Here is a 21,454-nt window from a genome sequence, read left to right on the forward strand (position 1 = left end):
CTTGCCACGTGACCTTTTTTGCTAATACATCATCGTTAGGGACTGCTTGATTATGAAGGTAGTCTAAGATATGATCTATCCAGGTCATACCCGAATCGAGCAGGACGACCATATGATAGCCACCTGAGATCAACTGCACCAAAGGAGGTGTTGCCACAAAAGGTGTTGTCTCTTGTTCTCTGTTTCCAAGCGGAGCATCCCCTTCACCTTGTCTCGAGACTACGGTGGATGATCGTATGAGTCTTTCTTCAAAGACTCTGACTGGGACAAGTTCACGAGAAGAAGTTAGACAGGCCAGCTCATTGGAGAGGAAGTTATCCTTGCAAGGGATATGATTGACTTCAAAACTGATAAAGTGTTGCTCTAGTCTTCTCACTTCAGCGAGGTATGTCGCCGTTGTTGGATTAGAGCATTGAAACTCCTTTTGCACTTGGTTGACAACTAGTACTGAGTTCCCAATCGCTAGTAGGTGCTTTATCCTAAGTGCGGAGGCTGCTCGCATTCCGGACAAGAGGTCCTCATACTCTGCAATATTATTAGTGGCCATAAAATATAATTGAACTACGTACCTGAGGATGTCGCCAATCGATGAAGTCTAGACCACTCTAGCCCCCGCTTCCTTCAGCATGAACGATCCATCTAAGTGCATGGTCTAGTGCTCGTAAACCTCTGGTCATTGTTCCTACACGTGCTCAACGAACGACCACTCGGCCACAAAATCAATCAACGCCTGAGACTTGATAGCTGTTCGGAGGATGAACTGACTATCGAACTCTCTGAGCTCTACTACCCATTTTGTTGTTCTTCCTGTCGCATCCCTGCTATAGAGAATTTCTCTAATGAGGAGCGATGATATTACCTTGACTTTTTAGGCTTAGAAGTAGTGTCTGAGTTTGCAAGAGGCCATCAGTATAGCGTAAAGTAGCTTCTGAGCCTGTGGGTACTTAGTCTTCGCATCGTGTAGGACCTCACTGACATAGTACACTGGTCGCTTAATACTTTCTCATTCGACGACCAAGATCACGCTCACAACCTAGGGGTAGTTGCAACATAGAGCAAGAGTTCCTTGTCTGATTGAGGAGTGGTCAATACAGGAGGCGGTGAGACTTACCTTTTAAGATCTTGGAAAGCAGCATCCACATTCAATGTCCACTGAAAGTGGTAGTTTTTCTTCAGAAGTTTGAAGAGTGGCAACCCCTTTTCCCCAGCCTCAAGATGAACCTACTCAAAGCTGTCACATATCCAGTTAGTTTCTAGACTTACTTTAACCTGGTCAGGATCTCATCTGGCCGACGGCCCTGATCTTGTCAGGGTTTGCTTCTATTTCTCGGCTAGACACGAGGAAGCCGGACAACTTCCCTGATGATACTCCGAACATGCATTTCTCTGGGTTCAGCTTCATGTAGTACTTTCGAAGGTTGTCTAACATTTCCTGGAGGTCTACGATCAGGTCGTCCTTGGACCTACTTTTTACGACCACATCATCAACATATGTCTCGACGTTCCTACCGAGCTTTGGTCGAAGAATAAGCTGAATACACCACTAATAAGTGGCATCAGCGCTCTTCAAACCAAAAGGCATTTTTACATAATAAAAGACCCTGAAGGGCGTTACAAAAGCAGTATTCACTTCATGTTCCCTACACATGCTAATTTGATAGTACCCTGAGCGGGCATCTAAGAAGCTTAACAGATCGCTACTGGTGGTTGAGTCAACAGGCTAGTCGATCCAGGGGAGCGGGAAGAGATCTTTTGGGCATGCTTTATTGAGGTCAGTGAAGTCGACTCACATCCTCCACTTACCATTGGGTTTATGGACCATGATTGGGTTAGCCAGCCACTCTAGGTATTGCACCTCCTGGATGAAGCTTCCTTCCAGGAGCTTATCGATCTCCTCAAAGTGCTTCCTTTCGTTCAGTTGGGAACTGACACGCCTTTTGCTTTACTAGTCGCTTGTCTGATCGCATTGATAATTTGTGCTCGATCACATTCCTAGGGACTATGGGCATATCAGAAGGATTCCAAGAAAAGACATATGCATTCACTCGGAGGAAAATCATGAGCATGAGTTCCTATTTGGAGTTTAGGTTAGCCCCTATCTAGACCATCCTGGATGGGTCGAGGTCGTTTAGGCAAACATTCCTAAGTCGGTCATCTGGACTGGTGACAACATGGACCTTCATCGGGTGACCACTGGGCCCGTCATTCTCGGGTTGTGGCTCAGGAGTTAGCTCGACCATGTCAATGCTCCTCTTGTCGTAGTACATGATTGTCTTTGCGTTGCCAAAAATAGTGATGGCTCCCTCCGGGTTAGGGATCTTGATTGCCTGGTAAACGTAGTGGGCAATGGCTATGAATTGGGCTATCGTCGGTCACCCTAGGATCGTGTTGTAAGCGGTCCCAAAGTTCGCCACATCGAATATGACTTTTTTGGTCCTGAAGTTACTCGGTGAGCCAAAGATGACGAGCAGCTCGATTTACCCCGATGTGAAGAAGGGAGGAGATGATTTAAACACGCTCCTCGTAATCTGTAGGGTGTTCAACGCATCGGCAAAGAGTAGGTTGACGGAACTCCCTCCATTGACCAGTACGCGACCAAGTCAGATGTTCTAAAATGTGGGTTCGACCACAATGGGATAGCAACCAGGACATCTAACACCGGGGTGGTCTGCCTGGGTGAAGGTGAGGGGTACCTCTGACCACTTCAGACGCGGGCTTAGGCCCGGCGTGGTCGCCCACACCTCATGGATCACTGACTTGTATCCCCTGTTCGAGAAATAAATTGTGTCACTCCCAAAGATATGGTGGACCATGTGATCGGTCTGCTGGAAACCAAGAACCGACTGGTTGGGGTCGACCCCATCCTCATCATTGTTGTCGTGCCTGGGTTTATGTTCCCTAAGCTCCTTGTCGGTGATAACCCACACGACCTTACATTCGGTCGGGTTGTGGGCGTCTATGCGATGGATCGGGCAGTAGCCTTGGCCCTTCTTTCTGTCCTTTTTCTCGAAGCACCGGCGCAGTTGGTCAGACTTCTTGACCGCCATGACATCGGGCCGTCCTACATTGTGTTTGCTCTTTTTCTCCTTCTGGCCGACCCCTTTGAAAGAGGCGGGCTCGTTGGAGGTCAGTTGTGGCTTTGGGCTATTCTGACGCTCTCAGGCATTAGCCACCTACGTTCACTTGTCCACGAGTTCAAAGAGCTCGGTGGTACTCCGAACTTCCTTGGTGGTCAGCTTTTCAACCACCAAGGAAGTTCAAGAAATGCTTGTCTATCATCAGGAATGATTTCTATAGTCTCTGCGATGATTTCGGGAAGACATATCAATCCAGATGAACTTCCATATCCTCCTCTCTGAACAAGCCTTTTAGGAATTAACAGCACTTTATTCAAAACTAGAGGCCCTTTAGAGTCTGTCCGACCAAGAGGACCAATGGCACTACATTTGGGGTTCGCAGAGTATACACAGCTAAATTCCCTTCGATGGGATACAATCACCCAGTCCTCTTTCCTGGATCTGGAAATTGAAGTGTAGCATAAAACTAAAAGTTTTTGCTTGGCTACACCTAATGGACCGGGAATATCCTAAGAAGAAACTGTCTAAAAATTGAGAGAAATAACTACAATTGTGTTTCTTTGCAATGACAACACTGGGGAAACTGCCGTCCACCTCTTCCTGGACTGCCCCTTTGCGACTTCCTGGAAATTCCTTGGTGTGCATTAGGACCAAAACCTTCGGTTCTTTCCAATGCTTGAGAAGGCAAAGTTGGAGTTTCACGCACCCTTCTTCATGGATATCTTCATTATTACAGCTTGGTGCATCTGAAAACAAAGGAATGATTTCATCTCTAAAAACATTCTCATTCCCCCTTCTTTCCATGTTTGGAAAGAGTCTTGTAAAAGAAGTAGACTTGCAATATTTAGGATGAGTGTGTCGCTAAGATTTCTAGTCTCTTCTTAGATTTCCCTGGGTGTATAAGCCTCCCCTCCCCCCCCCCCCCCTATTTTTCTCTCTTTGTACAGTTCTCTCCTTTCCCTTAAAAAACACACGTAAAGTCTGATGTAGCCCTTTTTCGGCCTGATGCAGGGTAGGCAGTGCGCTCGATTACTTGCAAAGATCACAACAGAACACATTGTGTGCCTTCAAGAAAAAGAAAGACTACACACTGCGACTGAAGCGTACAAGTTACACAAGTCCAATCAGTGAATGGAAAGTAGGAATGAATGCATCAGTTCACTCCCAACACAGCAAATTAACCGTACAAGAAAGAGAGAGAAAAAGTAAGCAATAGATTCCTAATTTCCCACAGGAATGCCAATCTGAACGAAGGACTCATTTGTAATTAGCACACTCAAGAGTATTGACTGCATACACAAGGAGCACTGGACGGGCCAACCAAACATAACCCCGACAGGATCTAGCAGCAACGCAACACAAACACAGACAATAGAATGCAAGAACTGCCCTGCAATTGTAACATCCTTTTGTTGCTGCTGGCTCATAGAATCCAGCAACTCCTCTGCTTCCGGGCGCTCTTCTTCTTCGGCTTCGGCGGGCACAGCACGACCTTGATCGCAGAGTCGAACACCGCCTTCACATTCTGTTATCATCCATGGAGAAACCAGCGTTAGAACCAGACGTAACCGGCCAGAAACCAGAACGGGAATTAATATCAGCGCGATTTTCGGCTGATTTTGCCAACTTCGGTCAGGACAACTCAGATATATATTCACTGCTTTTGTACTTTGCACTCTGTCCCCGTTGCTTCTCAGTTCTCTAATCAGCTTTACAGCAACACAAGGTGTACTCGATCTTACTATTACTACTATAAGGTGTGCGGATCAATAATGTTGCTGTACTGAATCACTGAGCACTACTGAAGTATTACCAGTACCAACCAGTTGTGAGCAGTCCACATCCATACCATACCTGTTGCGTCTTGGAGCTGCATTCGATGTACGCCGCTGCGCCTATCATCCTCTTCAGCTCCTCACCCTGTTCATGAGCAGAGCAGGAAGAAATTGTGAGCCCAGATGCTGTTGCAACAATCTTTGTGCTTACACGTGTGACATCGCAAATGGTTGCCATGCGTATGAACAAAGCATAGCATTTACAAGATGACTACGAAATCGCATCAATGAGCATGCATGTTAGATGCCATTATGTATTTCTGTTGAACTTACCTGCGCGGTTGAGATAGGTGCTAAACCAGGGTGGTCCAGGAAGAACTGCTTGTCCTCGAGCAAGTCTGCAAGTACTCACTCATTCTCAGTTTCTGTGCCATGTTCTGATTTGGGTAGAGTTCATACATTATGACTTAGAGAAGCCTAATTTGTTATTGAACAATGATATATGTACTACCGGATTCTGACATCCAGTCATATTTAAAAACTGAAGTTTTATTTTGACTTTTTAGTTGGTTTGAAAAGTCTGGGTTGTTTGCTTACCAAGCTTTGTTCCAACTAACACAATTGGCACATTTGGAGCATAGTGCCTCAGCTCTGGTATCCACTGCTCAATATCGGGGAAAAAGAATTTCCAAAATTAGGTGAGAGTGTTAAAGAAAAAAGAAAATTTGATCTTTCAGCAACTTTTAGAAGGAAAAAAATTGTCACCTTCTTGTGAATATTCTCATAGCTGGCTTTGCTAATGAGAGAAAATGCTAACAGAAAGACGTCAGCGCCTCTGTAGCTAAGGGGCCTCAGCCGGTTGTAGTCCTCTTGTCCTGCAAAAGGCCAACCAAACTGTAAGAACAACACAATTTTTTTTTGTTTTTGTATCATAAGAAAAAGGCTCTTAGGCACATTTTCCTATTATTCAGATAAAACAGTAGCGAGTACTACAATTATAATCGCCTAATTACTCCTAAAATAGCTATTGAATCTGAGTATACTGTGGGCCTTCCCGATCATTGTCTCTAGATTATGAGTTTTCAGGAAATGAGTAAGGACATTAAGAGGCTGTCTGGCACAAATAATCAGGAAACTCACAACCAATTGGCAAAAACATGACACCTCTTACTAAAAGATATTCAGGTTACCCAAGAAATGTTCAGAAAAATCTGAAAACTAGCGCACCAGATACTGAAGGTCAGCCTACATACCAGCGGTATCCCAGAGGCCGAGGTTCACCGTGCTGCCGTCGACGACGACGTTGGCGCTGAAGTTGTCGAACACCGTGGGCACGTAATCCTATCATCGGCCACACAAGAAGATTCAGCGACCAAGAACGAACACTGCTCGGCTCCTTTCAGCTGCAGCAGCAGCAGCAGCAGAGAGAAGCGGCAACCAAAAAAAAAAAAAAAGAATTACACTGACCGTGGGGAAGGTGTTGCTGGTGTAGGAAATGAGCATGCAAGTCTTGCCGACGGCGCCGTCGCCGACCGTCACGCACTTGATGAACCTCGCCGTGCTCATCGTCCTTGCTTCCCTCCTTCCCCTGGCCTGCGAGCTGCCTGCTGTCCTCACCCTGCTGCTGCTGTTGGTTGTGATGGATGCCTGCCTGCCTGGTCTCGGTTGGTCTGGTGGTTATGGGCAGATGATCGAAGCAGAGCTACATGTATATATTTATATATATACATGCATGGTTGTCTCGAACGGCCTTGACAATTACTCAAAGGATGATAAAAGGGGAGAAACTTGCTTAGTGGGACAAAGGGACAGAGTGGCCTGAGTGGGCATTCTGTTGGTTGGCCAAGTGCTGCGCTGTGGTGTGGGGCATCATGTCATCTCACTCTCAACTCCCCGACTCAATCTCTCAAGAACAGCGGATGATGAATCATGCATGCGTGCTCGCTTCGCATCGCACCACCAAATCGGCCGTCAAATGGAGCGCATAATGCCGTTGGTTGGGCCTTGGCCACAACTAATCATTAGTTTAAGCAACACAACACAGCTCAACTGTACGTAGTGAATGAAGTATTAAAGTGGTAGTACAAAGTTCCTGGATTTAGGGGATCATTGTCATTTCATAATTAAGATGCTATGTCGTTTTAGAATACGTGCCGTAAGATTTTAAAAAATTTAACCACTAATATACACGGAAGTGGTGATGTTCGTCGCATGAACATGTTATTGTTAGATATATATATATATATAAATACATCTATATATATATATATATATATATATATCATGAAAAGTACTATTAAATCATTGTATTTTAAAAAACTTGTAGATGCATTTACTTAGGAAAAAGTAATGGTTAAAGGTGTATATTGGAGATAATGTGGATGCCAATCTCTAATATCGATGTCAATAAGACGAGTAACAAAAAACAGATGGAGTATTTTGGGGAAAGAAAATAGCAAGTCGACATGGCTAGCTAGGAAAGTGCACGCGTGCGCATGCCATTATGGTGAAGACGCGGCATTAGTCAGAGGTATATAAGTGGTGAATTATATGTTAGATTTCCTTCTTCTTTTTTGTACTTTTGTGTGCTGAGGTGCCTGAGCAGGTTGTGAAGGCAATAATTGATTGTAGAAGCACCACAAATAGAAATAGCTGATATGAAAAACCAGTCTCCGTTTAGATGGTTAATGGCGGAATTTTGGCTCCTTGGGTGTATCAGTGAGTGAATTTTTTTTTTATATAGACAGTTGACAGCGAGGTGTTTATGGTAATTCTATCTTTCTTTAAGCTCCGTATCTTTGTTCTTCATTAGACGTTATGTGGGTGCGTGCGTGTGATGCTATGGGTACTACGTCTACCCGTTGTAAGGATGTTTTACAAAATAGCTTACGTCGCCGTCGTTTTGTTTTCTGAGCAGTGCTGCCGCCGTTGCTTGCCTTTGGGTGCAAGGCCCAGCCCGGCGCCGGAAGCCGCTCTACCACGGCATCATCAGACCAAATCAAGCTCGTCTCCTTTGCCTAAGTAGTGCCGGTTGGTTAATCGCGGCACTCGAGATGCGTTGCAATGGTGCGAGTGCGCGGCGGCCACGGATCTTCTATGGACGAATGTATATACATGCACCCGTGTAACATATAGTACTCATCAAACAGTCAATCCATCTCCATGCTGATATAGTGATATGCTTGGGTATCTGCAATGCGGACATGTGGCCGGCGGAGCCAGAAATGGCCTTGCGGTCTTAATTTTCAAGCTTACCGTGAGCTTTTGGTCACATGTCAAACACATATTCGCAATGGGAGCATAGCAATTCTAACAAGATAACTTGGGGTTCAATAATATTCGAGTCCCACGATTTTGATCGTACCTACGTGTTCGAGCATATTCCAGATAAGCATGATGCTACGGAGACCGGCTATCATTTTGTTTATACCTTGTCCTAATCTAGTTTCAAATTTTGGAGAGACGACGGATACCGGCACATTTCTGGATGCACCGGATATCATGTGGCAGAGCCGTATTGTTTGGTCATAGGAGTGCATCTCCATGATCCATTTTTATCATGTGGCCTGGGCCCCCTTCCCTGCAAATGCACCGTCCTAATTGTCAAATTACTATGGTCGGCAAAACCGAATGAACCTGGAAAAGCAATTCTAAGGAAATGGCTATTAAGTTTTGTGCATTCTTAAGGTTTGAATTCGCTTTACTTTAATTAAGTGAACACTCATGTGGATTAACATATCCTGTTCTCCTTCATCTTGCGTAAGGCATGCATAAATGCTCCAGTCGTTACGGAGTAATTTGAATTCAATTTCCTGACCTTCGAATAAAAATCGTTCAAGTAAACACAAGAAATTGTGCTGATGCCATCAAAGCGTCACATGGAGAAGATGGTGAGGTTAGGCTGTGTTGTTCCGTCTCATTCCAACCAGATTGTTCGTCTGCTTTCTCACACAATTTCTAGTACCGTTTTCCGCTCAACAAACGTCAGATCAGGTCCAAAGCACCAACGCCCAACGGCAACAGCTGATGTCCACCACAAAATGAGCTGATTTCAGCTGAAATTCATCAAAGTGAACAACTTCTGCTTCCACCAAATTATTAAAGATCAATATGTCAATACAACAAAAGTGCCGACATGGATCTAAAAAGGCTAGAAGGAAACGATACAACAAACGAGCTCACATGGTTGGCATGTCAAGCACTTGAAGGACATCTTTGAACTCAAACTCGTGTGTCTCTTTGTTGAAGCGCTCAACAAGTTTGTACCTCACGTCATTCAGGTAGAAAGAGTGAGCAGTATCTATAAGACACTTCGCCTCTGAATCAGTTAGTTTACTCGTGAAAACAACGTCTCCTCGAATAAGCACCGTGTCCTTGGTGTCTGCGAACTCTGTATAATGAGTGACTGTATAGTAAGGGCTTGCTTGAGTTCCTCTAGCTTTGTAGTCTTCAAGTCCTGTGAAGATCATGTATGGCATCTGGACTGGGACATTGAATCGAAAATGAAGGAAACAGTAAGTTCAAAAATTTACAAATAATGAACACTGCAAATTCTAATGAACTAATGTTAAAATCAATTAGGCCACCTACTACAATAAGCTCAAAAACAGTAGGTGGTGCAAATATAGTTTTCCCTTGACAGGTAAACTTAACACTAGATGCTCTATAAACGGGCCATTTCCAGTTAAATTATTTATCGCACGAATGAAAAGTTTTACATAGTTAATGCTCTTTTCCTCTTCAACAATGCCACTTCAAAAAAAGGAGGAAAAGCTAATCTGTTATTGCAATACCCTGAGAATATGGACACCATAAACATTAAGTTTAATGGCCGTATTTAGATGCATTAATCATGGAACTTCTGTTAACTGCTAGAATCAATCCTTGGCTTGTGTATTATAATGTGTGCATACTTAAAAAGATGAAACATAGAAGCAACTTTTCTTGAGCGTAAGAGCAATAACATCAACCATGTTGATGTCAATATGACAATATCATATCATAATTCAACTTCCTAGTTATATACTTTGTATTGCAAGGGCTGTATTTGATGACCCCATTTACCCATGGTTAACAAAACACTTAACAGAGAATTAGGCAATTTCACAATAAAGAGGCACAATTTAAGAATGACCAAAGCCAGCTACATTCGTACTGGCTATATCCAACCGAAAAAATATGAAAACAAAAATAAACAATGACTAGGTTAACAAAATTCCAATATCTATCAAAGAATTGAGTACTAACCTTGCATGAACATAGTGGTGTATCCACTTCCCTTCCACAAAGGAACAACAAAGTGCCGGCTACAACACGAATAAAATTAGCCCAGAAAATACATAGCCATGGCAAACTCTGCAAATAACTCAAATCAAAGAATAAATACCATGTAGCTGATCTTTGTTCCAAGAGGTGGTAAAGCTTTGTTTTCATAGATGCACCTATATGACCTCTTCCCAAATGATACTAATATTCAAGGAAAAAAAAAGAGTAACGCAAGTCACGAACACAAAATATCAGGACAAATGCTAGTTAACATTACAAATGCAATAGTTAGCATGCAAAATGCTGAAGAATGAAAGCTAATGTTATAATGGCATAAAACGTAATAAAACAATTTAATAAACAATGGCAATAGAATATTACTGTCTTCTTTTTTTGCTGATTTTGTATTACATATTACAGTCAAATTATTTTTGCTGAATTTTTTACAGGGCAATATGAGAGAGGTGGAACTCGCAGTATTAGCCTTGTGTATAGAAGTTCTAAAGATCAGATAATATCCTCCCCAACCTACATGAAAGCAATGCATAATATTTAAATCCTATGGTAAAAAGTAGGGGTTTAAGAATCACGTATGCAAACCATTCTAATTTTATTCCATTGCCACTCATACCCTCAACAAATTATGTTTCTCTTCAAGTTGATTGTGGTACTAAAATTCTACAACAAAAGGTATAACAAAATGCACCGATGTTCAAAGTATTGTGGTAGTGTTATTTTGCTTTCCATTGAGCCAAGTAAGGATATGGTGGCATGTTGCTCTTTTGATCCCAGTGTTGAACCACAGCTCACATGCCCAATCCCCTCAACATTTGGTCCAAAAAAGCACAATAAGAGGTCAGAGGCTCAGAGCACATGCCAGTAGTGTTCTACGATAGTTGGACAAATGCTGTCAAATAGTGATACTCTTGGAATGGAAACAGTGAATGCGTAACTAGAATGATGTTGTGGAGTCAGCAGCATATTTTTTTTTTTTTACTTGTTTCCATGGCTGAAGAGGTAGGCCAAACTCAAATGTACATTGAAATTGCTTGAGACAGTGTATCCTACTCAAATTCACTTAACACCAAGGAAGTTGAGTTCAACGCAGCTTTCTAAATGGCCAATTTTACAGAAGTATCATCTCTATGCATACACTTTTATTTCTTGCTTGAAACATGAGGGAGGGAATGAATCTACTTGCAGGCTGACTGCTATGTTCTTCCAATAGCAGTAATTTAATTATAAGCGTCCACATTATCAAAGATCCTAGAGAGTCCTTTCCAATTGAACATACATGACAAAGGTCTGCACATTCCATGAATTAGTCTTTGTTTCCTTCCATCTCTTCCAGTTAACAAATCATTCAGATACCTTACAAAAACAATCCGTTTCAGGGACCGTGCTTCAAATGTTACCAAGCATGCGCAGCAAATATCAAATTTCGATGGTTATCTACGACGCCCATCAGAGGGGATCTCATCAATGCTTAACAAGAAACGAAATGAAAGGAAATGACCAATGAGAGAGGCAGGGACTTACGTCATCCCAGGCGGCGACTAGGTGCTCGGGGGAGAGGCCCTTGGCGCGCTCGACGTCGAGGATTGATTCCAGAGGCTTCGGCTGCAACGGGGTGAACCCGCTCGCGAACTGGGAGTAGCCCCTCCGCTGCTGCGGCGGCCACCGGACGAGGTCGAGGCCGGCCGGCGCGGCGGTTGGATGCGGCGCGGGAGGGGCGGGCCAGCCGCCGCAGGAGACCGCAGCGAGGCCGCGGAGGGAGGTGGAGGCGGACGCTGCGGCGGAACGCAGGAGTCCCAGGGGTAGCCGCCGCATGGCCGGAGCACGGAGATCGGAGGTGGTGCTGGTGAAGGGTTTTTTTGGCTGGTTCACTCAACCACTTCACGTGTTTTTGAAGCGTGAACACAAGTTTTGAGTTTATGAACAGTTCTGGAAGATTAACTCTATTTTGAACTTTCTTCCATTTTCAATTACCTATAAATTTGAATTTGGAACATATAGTAAAAATTTTGAGATTTTTTTATGCACATGTTGAACACTTATATCATGAAACATTGAAATCTATATACCTTTGATATAAAAGAAAATGTTGAAATCATTGTGGTGTGCATTATGCACGTTTTATATAAAAAAAAATAAAATTCAACTAATCTTAGCGCGTAAAGAAATATATACCTTGATGCTAGATCAACCTTAGCATAAAGTGGACTTAAAAAACTGTCACATGTTGCAAGATAAATGTACAATGAGGTGACTGTCGATAGTATTTATTGGTTAGAAAGATAGTACTTATGTATGCTCGATTTTTATTAGTGCAAAGTAGGAAAATAGCAGGAATTAATGAAAATGACTTAGAGTCTCTTTTATTTAGTTTTTTTTCTCACTTTTGAGATTGGTTGTAAATTTATTTTTTGGCATACTTGTGCCTATGTTCTGTAGGCACATTTAAACTGATTATCGAAAACAATAACATAATAGACTAGTTACCCCAAGTACAAAACAAATACCATGTTATACTGCGAGCAGTTTCAAAATTTCGGCCATTAATATCCATAAAGATATTTTGATCACTTTCATATGAATGTCAATGGTATAGAGCCTCACAAAAAAGTTGTATAAGACCTTCAAATTTCTCTAAAGATAATCCGGGTTAAACACTCTTTTTTTTTTACTAACAATGTGAATCTGAAAGAGTAACCAAATCCTGAAGCAATGTAGAAATGTTATGCATTTGATATCGATGAACAAAATCCTTTGTTACTCTAAACATGACTCCTGATGCAAAATCTTTATTAGACATCACATCTAACTCATGACAAAAATGTTACAATTTAGACCTCAATTTTTTTTTTCTTGAAACCGATCCAGAATAGTCTATAGCTCAATTAAAGTCCGAATCATGAAAAAATCTACCAATACACTCCGCATAATTATATAAGAACCCTAGCGAAAGAGAACCACAAGAAAGTTCCCCAGCACTGCATATAAATATAAGAATAAAGGAAGAGAAACTAACCAAGTCGAGAAAGTGGCATCCATCCTTTAAAAAGTACAAACAGTATGAAATATTGACACTGGAAGTGAACAGATCATCCAAATAAACCGGTGCTACTCCTGGTATCATGTAAAATACTCCAAAGATACGCAACACAGATGCATCAATTATGTATCTCCGGCTTTCCGATACTACTGGAGGGGATAGATAAGCCATATCAAATATGTACAGGGGATGTGACTGCGCCATGCAAAGCCCAAAATATGCAAAATCACTTTTCAGATGATACTACTAGCCTGAACACACCATCTGAGTCACATTTATTTTAAAAGGATTCACATCAATACCTACGTAGATTTCAAAATATAAAAAAAAACTAAAAAAGACTACTTTTAGAAATTCTAGCAATTTTTAAGGACTCAAAGAAATTCCAAAAAATCTAGGAAAATTCACTAAAATTCCTCTCATGTGGCGTATTAATTTATAAAATCATTTTTATCCCCAGGTTACTTAGTAAAAAAATAAGTTTCTTTGCAATGCTTCATTTACATACATTTTTATCATTTCATATGATATGCTCTTTTTAATTCAATTTGAATTAAAAAAATTGAAGCATGCACAAATTCATCCAAACTCTTATAAAATACATATAAATATGAATTTGCACAATTTAGAGTGTGACATAAATAAAAAAAGAAATGTCGACAATCGGACAAGTACCTACATAAAATTACATATCTCGGAGATACCCCTCCTATTCCTTTTCTTCTCCTCCTTCGCTTTCTTTGACTTGTCATACCCCTGTGCCAAAGACAAGTATCGGCAGGTATCTCGAAAATTGCAGGCATTTGTCTTTGGCGCAGGGGTGTGACAGGTCAAAGAAAGCGAAGAAGAGAAGAAAAAGAAGACGAGGGGTATCTCGGAGACATGTAATTTTGTGTAGGTACTTATTCGATTGTCGATATTTCTTTTTTATTTGATGTCACACTCTAAATTTGTGCATGCTTCAATTTTTTTGAATTCAAATTGAATTAAAAGAGCATATCATATGAAATATAAAAATGCATACAAATAGAACATTGCAAAGAAACTTATTTTTTCAAGTAACCTAGGATTGAAAATAATTTTAGAAATTAGTAAGTCACATGAGAGGAATTTTAGTGAATTTTCCTAAATTTTTGGGAATTTTTTTAGGCCTTAAAAATTACTAGAAGTTCTAAAGTAGTCCTCTATGAAATTTTTTTATTTTGAAACCTACATGGATAATTGATGTGAATCCTTTTAAAATAGATTCATCATGAATTATAGGATTTAAAAAAGTTTCATTAATTTTAGTGCACCGCAACCCCATTGTCAAATAGAGAAATAGGAACGAGAAAATCTGGGAAAAAAAATCGGAAAACATGTTATTACTGTTCATCCGAGTTTTCTACTTTAGAATGCGACTGCTCGGGGGTACTGTAGCAAAAATAAAAAATAGTTTGCACATCTTGGGTCTGTGAAAAAATAAGCAAAAAGTATTAAAAAATAGTTTCCGTGTCCTGGTCCTATGAAAAATAGTTTTTGCGTCCTAGTCTCGTGAAAATTACTATTTTCTCGTCGTGGCAGTGCGAAAAACCTTTTTTCGCAGGATCAGGATGCAAATATGTATTATTTTTGTAATTTTGTGTAATATTTTTGAAATTACTGTAGACACAATAATATTTTTTAAAAAATCCTTCTTTCTCGAATGGTGAGATCTGGATATTCCTGGAGACACAATAAAAATGAATTCCATATAAAATTTGGGTTAGTTTTCGGACACTTCTATCGAGTCACTGGCTGTCATGTAATGCAGTGACAATTTTCTCTGTGTATTCTGTGTTATGTAAAAAGAAGTGTTAGCTAGACCTACACAACTAGGGCTCGTTTGGTTAGGTACGGATTAGACCTGGCAAGTAATTTAGTTCATTTACATCACCAATCTAAATGGGTTGGGTACTCCTATCCAAACATGCCTTAGGGGCGTGTTTGGATGAGGGAGATGGGCACAAAAATATTTAGAAGTCCTGAGGATTTTGGATCCAAATAGACAAACAGGGTGGTTGTCGGTGTATCAGGAACCGGGGGTCTCTGAATCCCGAGATCAGGCCGGCCGTCCGTCACGTGTCACCATCCCGCAAGGTCCCCATGCAGGATGAGAAAAATTTAAGTTCCGGGAGAAGGTGCTCGGGGCCACAGCCTCTGTTTCCCGAGCACCCCAGTTCCCCGATGACCCGCAGAGTCCAAGTACCGGGAAGAAAGTGCTCGGGAAGGTGCCCGCTCGCCCCCGAGTACCATAGTCCCCCGATGGGCCGAACAGCCAAGTACTCGGGAGAGAGTGCTCGGGGCTGCACGTGGCGGCCCCCGAGCACTCGGTTCCCCGAAGGTTCTACAGGAGTGCTCGGGGCTGCGCGTGGCAGGCCCCGAGCACTCGGTTCCCCGAAGGTTCTACAGGAGCGCTCGGGAGAGAGTGCTCAGGGCTGCACGTGGCGGCCCCCGAGCACTCGGTTCCCCGAAGGTTCTACATGAGTGCTCGGGAGAGAGTGCTTGGAGCTGCACGTGGCGGCCCCCGAGCACTCGGTTCCCCGAAGGTTTGCGCAAGATCACCCGACGCCCCGACGACCCAGAAGGACCCATCGGCGAGGTGTCAACCAGTCAAAGGTCCGAAGCTGCATTTAATGGGCATGCGCGGCCTGACATCCTGACATCCTGACATTCCCAACTGCCCACGCCGCAGTGTCAGTCCCTGCCATGCTTTGGCAGAGGGGCGTGGGTCCATTAATTGCACGGGTCCCATCCCGTATCACCTGGGGTATCTCGGGATAACGTTGTTAGGATCAAAGCGTTCCACCTGCCACCCTGCCCTGACAGAAGAACAAGACAGGGTGGGCGTGCCGGGTGCCTCTGTGGCTGCCCGGTGGGCCCTCTCAACGGCGCCGGGACGTCCACAGTGGCGGGTGGTCGGATGCGCGCCGTGTTTTTTTCACCGCCCCTGTCACTTCGCCCAGAGGGAATGATGACGCCTTTCTCCGTGGCGTCTTGGAACTCACGCCCCCTCTTTCCCATTTGTGGTAAGTCGAGGTCGGCGTGTGTATAAAAGGAAGGGATGGATAACACAGGAAGGCATGCTTGAATACCAGACATTCCCCAATCCTCACAAGAAACCTCGAAGAACACCACAAGCAAGCTCGAGTAGAGCTAGAACAAGGGAGCCTCAAGCTCTCTGTTAGACGGTACACCCTTGTAACCAGACACATCCTTGAAGGATTCCCTTCAAGGAAGGATATTGCATCCACACAAGAGTAGGGTATTATGCCCCCGTGCGGCCCGAACCTGTCTAAACCCCGGTGCATTTATTTCTTTTTGCACTAGGTCGATCATCCCCCATCACCGGCCGTTGCATTTATTTTCGCTTCCATTTATTTCCCCGACCAACTCGTTCAGGATCATCCCCCCGGCCGAATCTTTAAAAAGGGGTCTCTCGGGATCCCTGCGACATGAGTTCATCCTCCGACAGCTGGCGCGCCAGGTAGGGGGGAATATCCCTGAATTTGTTCGTTTGCTTTCTTCCACATGAAAAGATGGCTGGTGGGCACCGTCTCCAGCGTTCCGGCTCCACTTCCAGTGACGGAGCGCTGCCCGACGCCCAAGAGGGCCCAGTCGCTGCTGCATTCCAACAGCAGCCACTATCCACGCGCGCGGTTTTTCCCTCCCAAGGGGACCAAGGCGCTGGGCCCAGTAGGGCCGCCGCCGCCGCCGCTGATGCACTTTCCGACCCCCAGCAGGAGGTCGAGACCCCGGCCGCCAGGTCCGCCTCTGGACAGCGCCGGGTGCCGCTTCGGCGCAGACTCGCGTTCAGCGAGGCCACCCCGGGGAGCGCGCTGCTTGCAGCGCATGCTCTCCTCAGGCACCCGCCCGTCCAGGCCACGCCGAACACTCCGGAAGGCCGGTGGATCCAAGATGTCGTTGCCTTGGTCGGCACTGCTCGCCGCCAGGTACTGGCCGGGAGTCCTCGCACCACCACCCAGCGTGGCGCTGCCAGAACTGGCTCCTCAACGGGCAACGTCCGCACGGGCCGGGGGGCCTCCAGGCGGAGTGCCGTCCCCCTGGCCGTGTCCGAAGCCCGGGACCTCCGCTTGCGTCTTAACGAGCGGAGGGGCCACGAGGACCCTCGTGTCACTCTCGAGCGCCAGCGGGAAACCCAGCAGGAGGCCGAGGCAGAGGACCAGGCTTCCTCTTTCCCAGCCCACGATCGCCGGGAATCCCCGGCTCGCCAGCATTCGCCACCAAGGACTCCCGCTCGCGCTGCGGGGTACGGCACCGGTTGCCGTGCCTTTGCCGCTGAGCTCCGTCGGGTCAAGTGGCCCTCCAAGTTCCGCCCCGAGCTGCCGGAGAAGTACGACGGGTCCATCGACCCCGTCGAGTTCCTCCAGATCTACACAACGGCCGTTCAAGCGGCCGAAGGCAGCGAAAATGTGATGGCAAACTATTTTCATGTTGCCTTGAGGGGCTCTGCCCGCTCCTGGCTTATGACCTCTGCCACCAGTTTGTGGCCAACTTTCAGGGCACATTCACGCGCCCCGGTTTGGAGTGCGACCTCCACGCCGTCAAGCAACAGGAGGTGGAGACGCTGCGGCGCTTTATACAGCGTTTCAGCCAGGTCCGCAACACCATCCCGCGGGTGGCCCCCCACGCTGTATTGTCACTTTCCGGCAGGGCGTCCGCGACAAGCGGATGCTCGAAAAGCTAGGTACGCACGAGATCGAAACCACTGCGGAGCTCTTCGCACTGGCCGATAAGTGCGCCAAAGCTGCGGAGGCCAGGGCGTGGCATGCTCCCCGCCCCGCCGCCGACCACCTAAGTTCTTCCCGCTCCGACAAGCGGGAAAAGAAGAAGAGAAGGAAGCGCGAGGCTGCTCCCGTCAAGCCGGCCCAGGGCCCCGCCCATAGGCCGGCTCAAGAGCCCGACCGCCGGCAAGAGCGCCGGGCGGGCGCCGACAGACGGCCCGCACCCGCAAGGGCCCCTGCCAGGGCCCCTCCCCGGGCCCCCGTGCCCGCAAGGGCCCCGGCACTAGCTAGGGCACCGGCTCTAGCAAGAGCCTCGGCCCCCGGCCGGGCTCCTGCTCCAGCGAGGGTCCCCGCTCCCGCGGGGCCCGAGCCAGGCAAATGGTGCCCCATACACCAGACCAGATGGCACGACCTCACGGAGTGTCGTACGGTCAAAGGACTCGTCGAGCAGCGCCAGAGGGAGCGCGACGAGTCCCGCGGAGGAGGCGATGCTGAGGTCGCCCCCGACAACGCCGAGCTCGGTTTCCAGGAGCCCGAGCATGCCGTCGCCTTCATCGACGGAGACGCCTACACGCCTTCCTCGCGCCGTGGCATCAAGGTCATGCGACGCGAGGTGTGCTCGGCAACCCCGAGCGAAGAGGCCACTAGGCCCCTGAGGTGGTCGGACGCTCCGATCACATTCAGCATGGCCGACCACCCCCGCGAGTACTGCAGCCGTGGGGCGACTACCCCTGGTGGTGTCCCCCACTATCTGCAATGTTAAGGTCGGCAGAGTGCTGATCGACGGTGGTGCAGACCTCAACCTCCTCTCCAAGGAGGCTTTTGAGAAGCTGCAGGTGTCCTCCAGGCGCCTAAGGCCGTCGCTCCCCTTCTGCGGAGTGACCCCCGGGCACTCCCTGCCCCTCGGGCAGGTCGAGTTGCCCGTGACCTTCGGGAGTCGGGACAACTTCCGCACGGAGTGCGTCCTCTTCGACGTCGCGGAGCTCCCTCTCCCCTACAACGCCATCCTCGGGCGTCCGGCACTCGCCAAGTTCATGATGGCCGTGCACTACGTATATCTCACGGTTAAGATGCCGGGCCCCGCGGGCCCCATCTCCGTGATCGCCGACTCCGGCGGCGCCGTCTCCTGCGTTGAGCAGTCATACATGGCTCTGGTTTTAGCGCAGGCTGAGGTCGAAGGCTCTACAGGGGGCCCGGGACCCTCTTCATCCAAACCCCAACTCACCGCCGACGCCTCTGTTGTGAGATGCTCGATTGTGCGAGAAAAAGTTCGCCCTCTCATTTTCCCCGCTGATAAAAGAATCCCAATCGGTATGCATGCGGGCAGTTGCCGCTGACTTACGTCCGGCATGGTAGGCTGTGGTGTTCGGTGTCGTGGTAGGCTCCCAGGCACTACCGAGTTCCGGGGCGCTCTGGGTAATCCTATCGCTCGAGCTGCTCGAGTAGTCCGGAGCTCAGGCCCCCGGAGCGGGCTGTCGGTGCTCGGTCTGGTCTGTCATACCCGGGCGCCACTGAACCATAGGACCTCTGGGTTATGCCTCTGTCCACTCTCATCCGCCGGTTTGGGTATTCAAGAGGTCTCGGGTCGAAAACGAGAGCAGTCTATAACAAGTACCGCACTGACAGAGTGCACCAGGCAAAGAAATTCCCTATTCTCTCTTAAGTCACAGGCCGACAATCAAGAGCAACTCGACCGCGAGGGCTTCGATGCCCCGGTCGCTGGTCGGCCCTAAGGGTCCTCGGGTGGTCCTACCACTTAGGCATGAGTGGTCGAGATCACCCGACCCCGGGATCCTCGCGTGCCCCTGGGCGCTCGGGCACTCCGGCTGAAGGAACCAAGTCCCCGGGCACCCCGAGCTCGGAAGCACACACCCCTCCTGGATCGGTTGGCCGAAAGGCCAACAGCTGTCCTGTGAGTGGTTAAATTCAGACAAATTTGCGTTCAATAATTTTATGTTCCCGAGTCATCCTCGGGGGCCCTCGCATTTTAATCTGCTCGGCGAGATGATCTCCTCGCGCACAAAACCCTACCGTGTGTCTACTTTTTCCGGGAACAACAGAGCGGTTCGTAGAAAGGAGTACCGCGCGTACGGTAATGTCTGACCGAAGCCCTTCGTGGTGGTCGTGGTGTTCGGTCCGCTTTTAAGGACCCCGAGCACTACCGAGTCCTCGGGTGCCCTGGGTAATCCTATCGCTCGAGCTGCTCGAGTAGTCCGGAGCTCAGGCCTCGGGGGCGGGCAATCAGTGCTCGGTCCGGTCCATCTTAAGCCCGGGCACCACCGGACCACGGGGACTCTTGGTCACATTGCCGCCCGCACGCGTCTCCTGTCTACTAACTGAGTGGTCGCGAGGTGAAAAAGTGTTCACCGGTCACGGCGTGTTCCGTGCTGGATCGATCTATCTCCCGAGCAAGGAAGTTCGTGTCTTTGTCTTTCAACTTAGACGATGCGGACTCGCGAGGGCTCGAGGGCTGAACGCGCCAACAACAACGATCGGGACAACTTCTTTCTCGGGGATGGAAAGGTCGGGAACGGTCCGACTGAGTACTCCCCGGGGCTTCAAGGCAAAACATCGGAAGCAACATTAAGTACTCAAGAACACTGGAGTTGCGAGCCCAAAGAAAAGCTGCCATTATATTCACAAGGCAAATACAAGCATTTCTGAGGGATCACTCCCATATTTACATCCGTCAAGACAACAACAAAAGAAAGAAAAACGACTACAAAAAGCCTAGTCGGCGACGGAGGCGATGTCCGAGTCTTCTGAGTCGTCCCCGGGGGCTGGCGGCGGCGGCACTTCCCGCCTAAAGCCGGCCGCCACTTCGGCAGCGGTACTCCGAACCGCTTCCCGGGCGGCCTCTCCCTCGGCTTCAACCACTCCTTCCTGCGCCGGCTCCAGCGGGAAGTTCGGGTCTCTGCTTCGGTAGCAGGCCAGGACGTGCTCGGCCACCGCATGGGCCAAGCCGCGTCCCTCCCGGGCGGCGAGTTCCTGGACGGCCCAGGGCAGGGCCTCGAGGCGCTCGCAGACCTGCTGAAGCCCTAAGACTTGTCGTGCGGGGCTGTCACTCTTCTGGTCTTCGACGAGCCGTCCGAGACCGCCCTTCTCCACGGCCCGCCGCATCCGCCGGAGTATATCCTCCAACATGGGCTGCAGGTTGACCCGCGAGACGAACGCGGTCTCGAGCTTCTCCTTGGCAGCCCGCAGCTGCGTCTCAAGTCCCTGGTCCCCGGCCGGGCCAGAAGAACCGCCGTCGGTTGCAGAGCTGGCAGCTTGCTTCGTCTGCGCCACCAGCTCGGACAAGGCGCGCTCACGGGCGGTTAACTCCGCCTCGTGCTTCGTGTTCTCCTCCGCCCTGGTGGCGGCGGCCGCTGCCGCCGCGGCAGCCTCGCCCTCTCGACGGCTCAGCTCCCCCTCCCGACGGGCCAGCGCGTCCTCTTGTTGGGCCAGCAAGTCCTCCGGGCACCTAGATCCGCCACCGTGATCTCATTGTCCACCTCCCGAAGGGAGATGTCCTCCTCC

At 47.6% G+C, this 21,454-nt stretch overlaps 2 protein-coding genes across 3 annotated transcripts; both read right to left on the bottom strand.

The window, feature by feature from the left end:
* Positions 1–4,021: 4,021 nt before the first annotated feature.
* LOC133891746 (rac-like GTP-binding protein 7) lies at positions 4,022–6,588 on the bottom strand. Its single transcript, XM_062332486.1, has 7 exons — positions 6,320–6,588; positions 6,106–6,193; positions 5,618–5,727; positions 5,450–5,513; positions 5,186–5,250; positions 4,932–4,997; positions 4,022–4,602 (listed from the first exon to the last, which is right to left on the bottom strand). The coding sequence occupies exons 1-7, from the start codon at positions 6,416–6,418 to the stop codon at positions 4,501–4,503; spliced, it is 594 nt and encodes a 197-aa protein (XP_062188470.1). The 5' UTR covers positions 6,419–6,588; the 3' UTR covers positions 4,022–4,500.
* A 2,325-nt stretch (positions 6,589–8,913) lies between these two features.
* On the bottom strand, positions 8,914–12,019 carry LOC133891762 (uncharacterized). 2 transcript variants are annotated; one of them, XM_062332506.1, is made up of 4 exons: positions 11,657–12,019; positions 10,239–10,318; positions 10,100–10,158; positions 8,914–9,335 (listed from the first exon to the last, which is right to left on the bottom strand). In XM_062332506.1, exons 1-4 carry the CDS (start codon positions 11,945–11,947, stop codon positions 9,031–9,033), a joined length of 735 nt encoding a protein of 244 aa, XP_062188490.1. In that variant the 5' UTR covers positions 11,948–12,019; the 3' UTR covers positions 8,914–9,030. The 2 variants fall into 2 exon arrangements, with proteins under 2 accessions (XP_062188490.1, XP_062188491.1); XM_062332507.1 differs by having other exon boundaries at positions 9,154–9,330.
* Positions 12,020–21,454: the final 9,435 nt, after the last annotated feature.

Source organism: Phragmites australis, chromosome 14 (genome assembly GCF_958298935.1).
Source record: "Phragmites australis chromosome 14, lpPhrAust1.1, whole genome shotgun sequence".
Lineage (NCBI taxonomy): Eukaryota > Viridiplantae > Streptophyta > Magnoliopsida > Poales > Poaceae > Phragmites > Phragmites australis.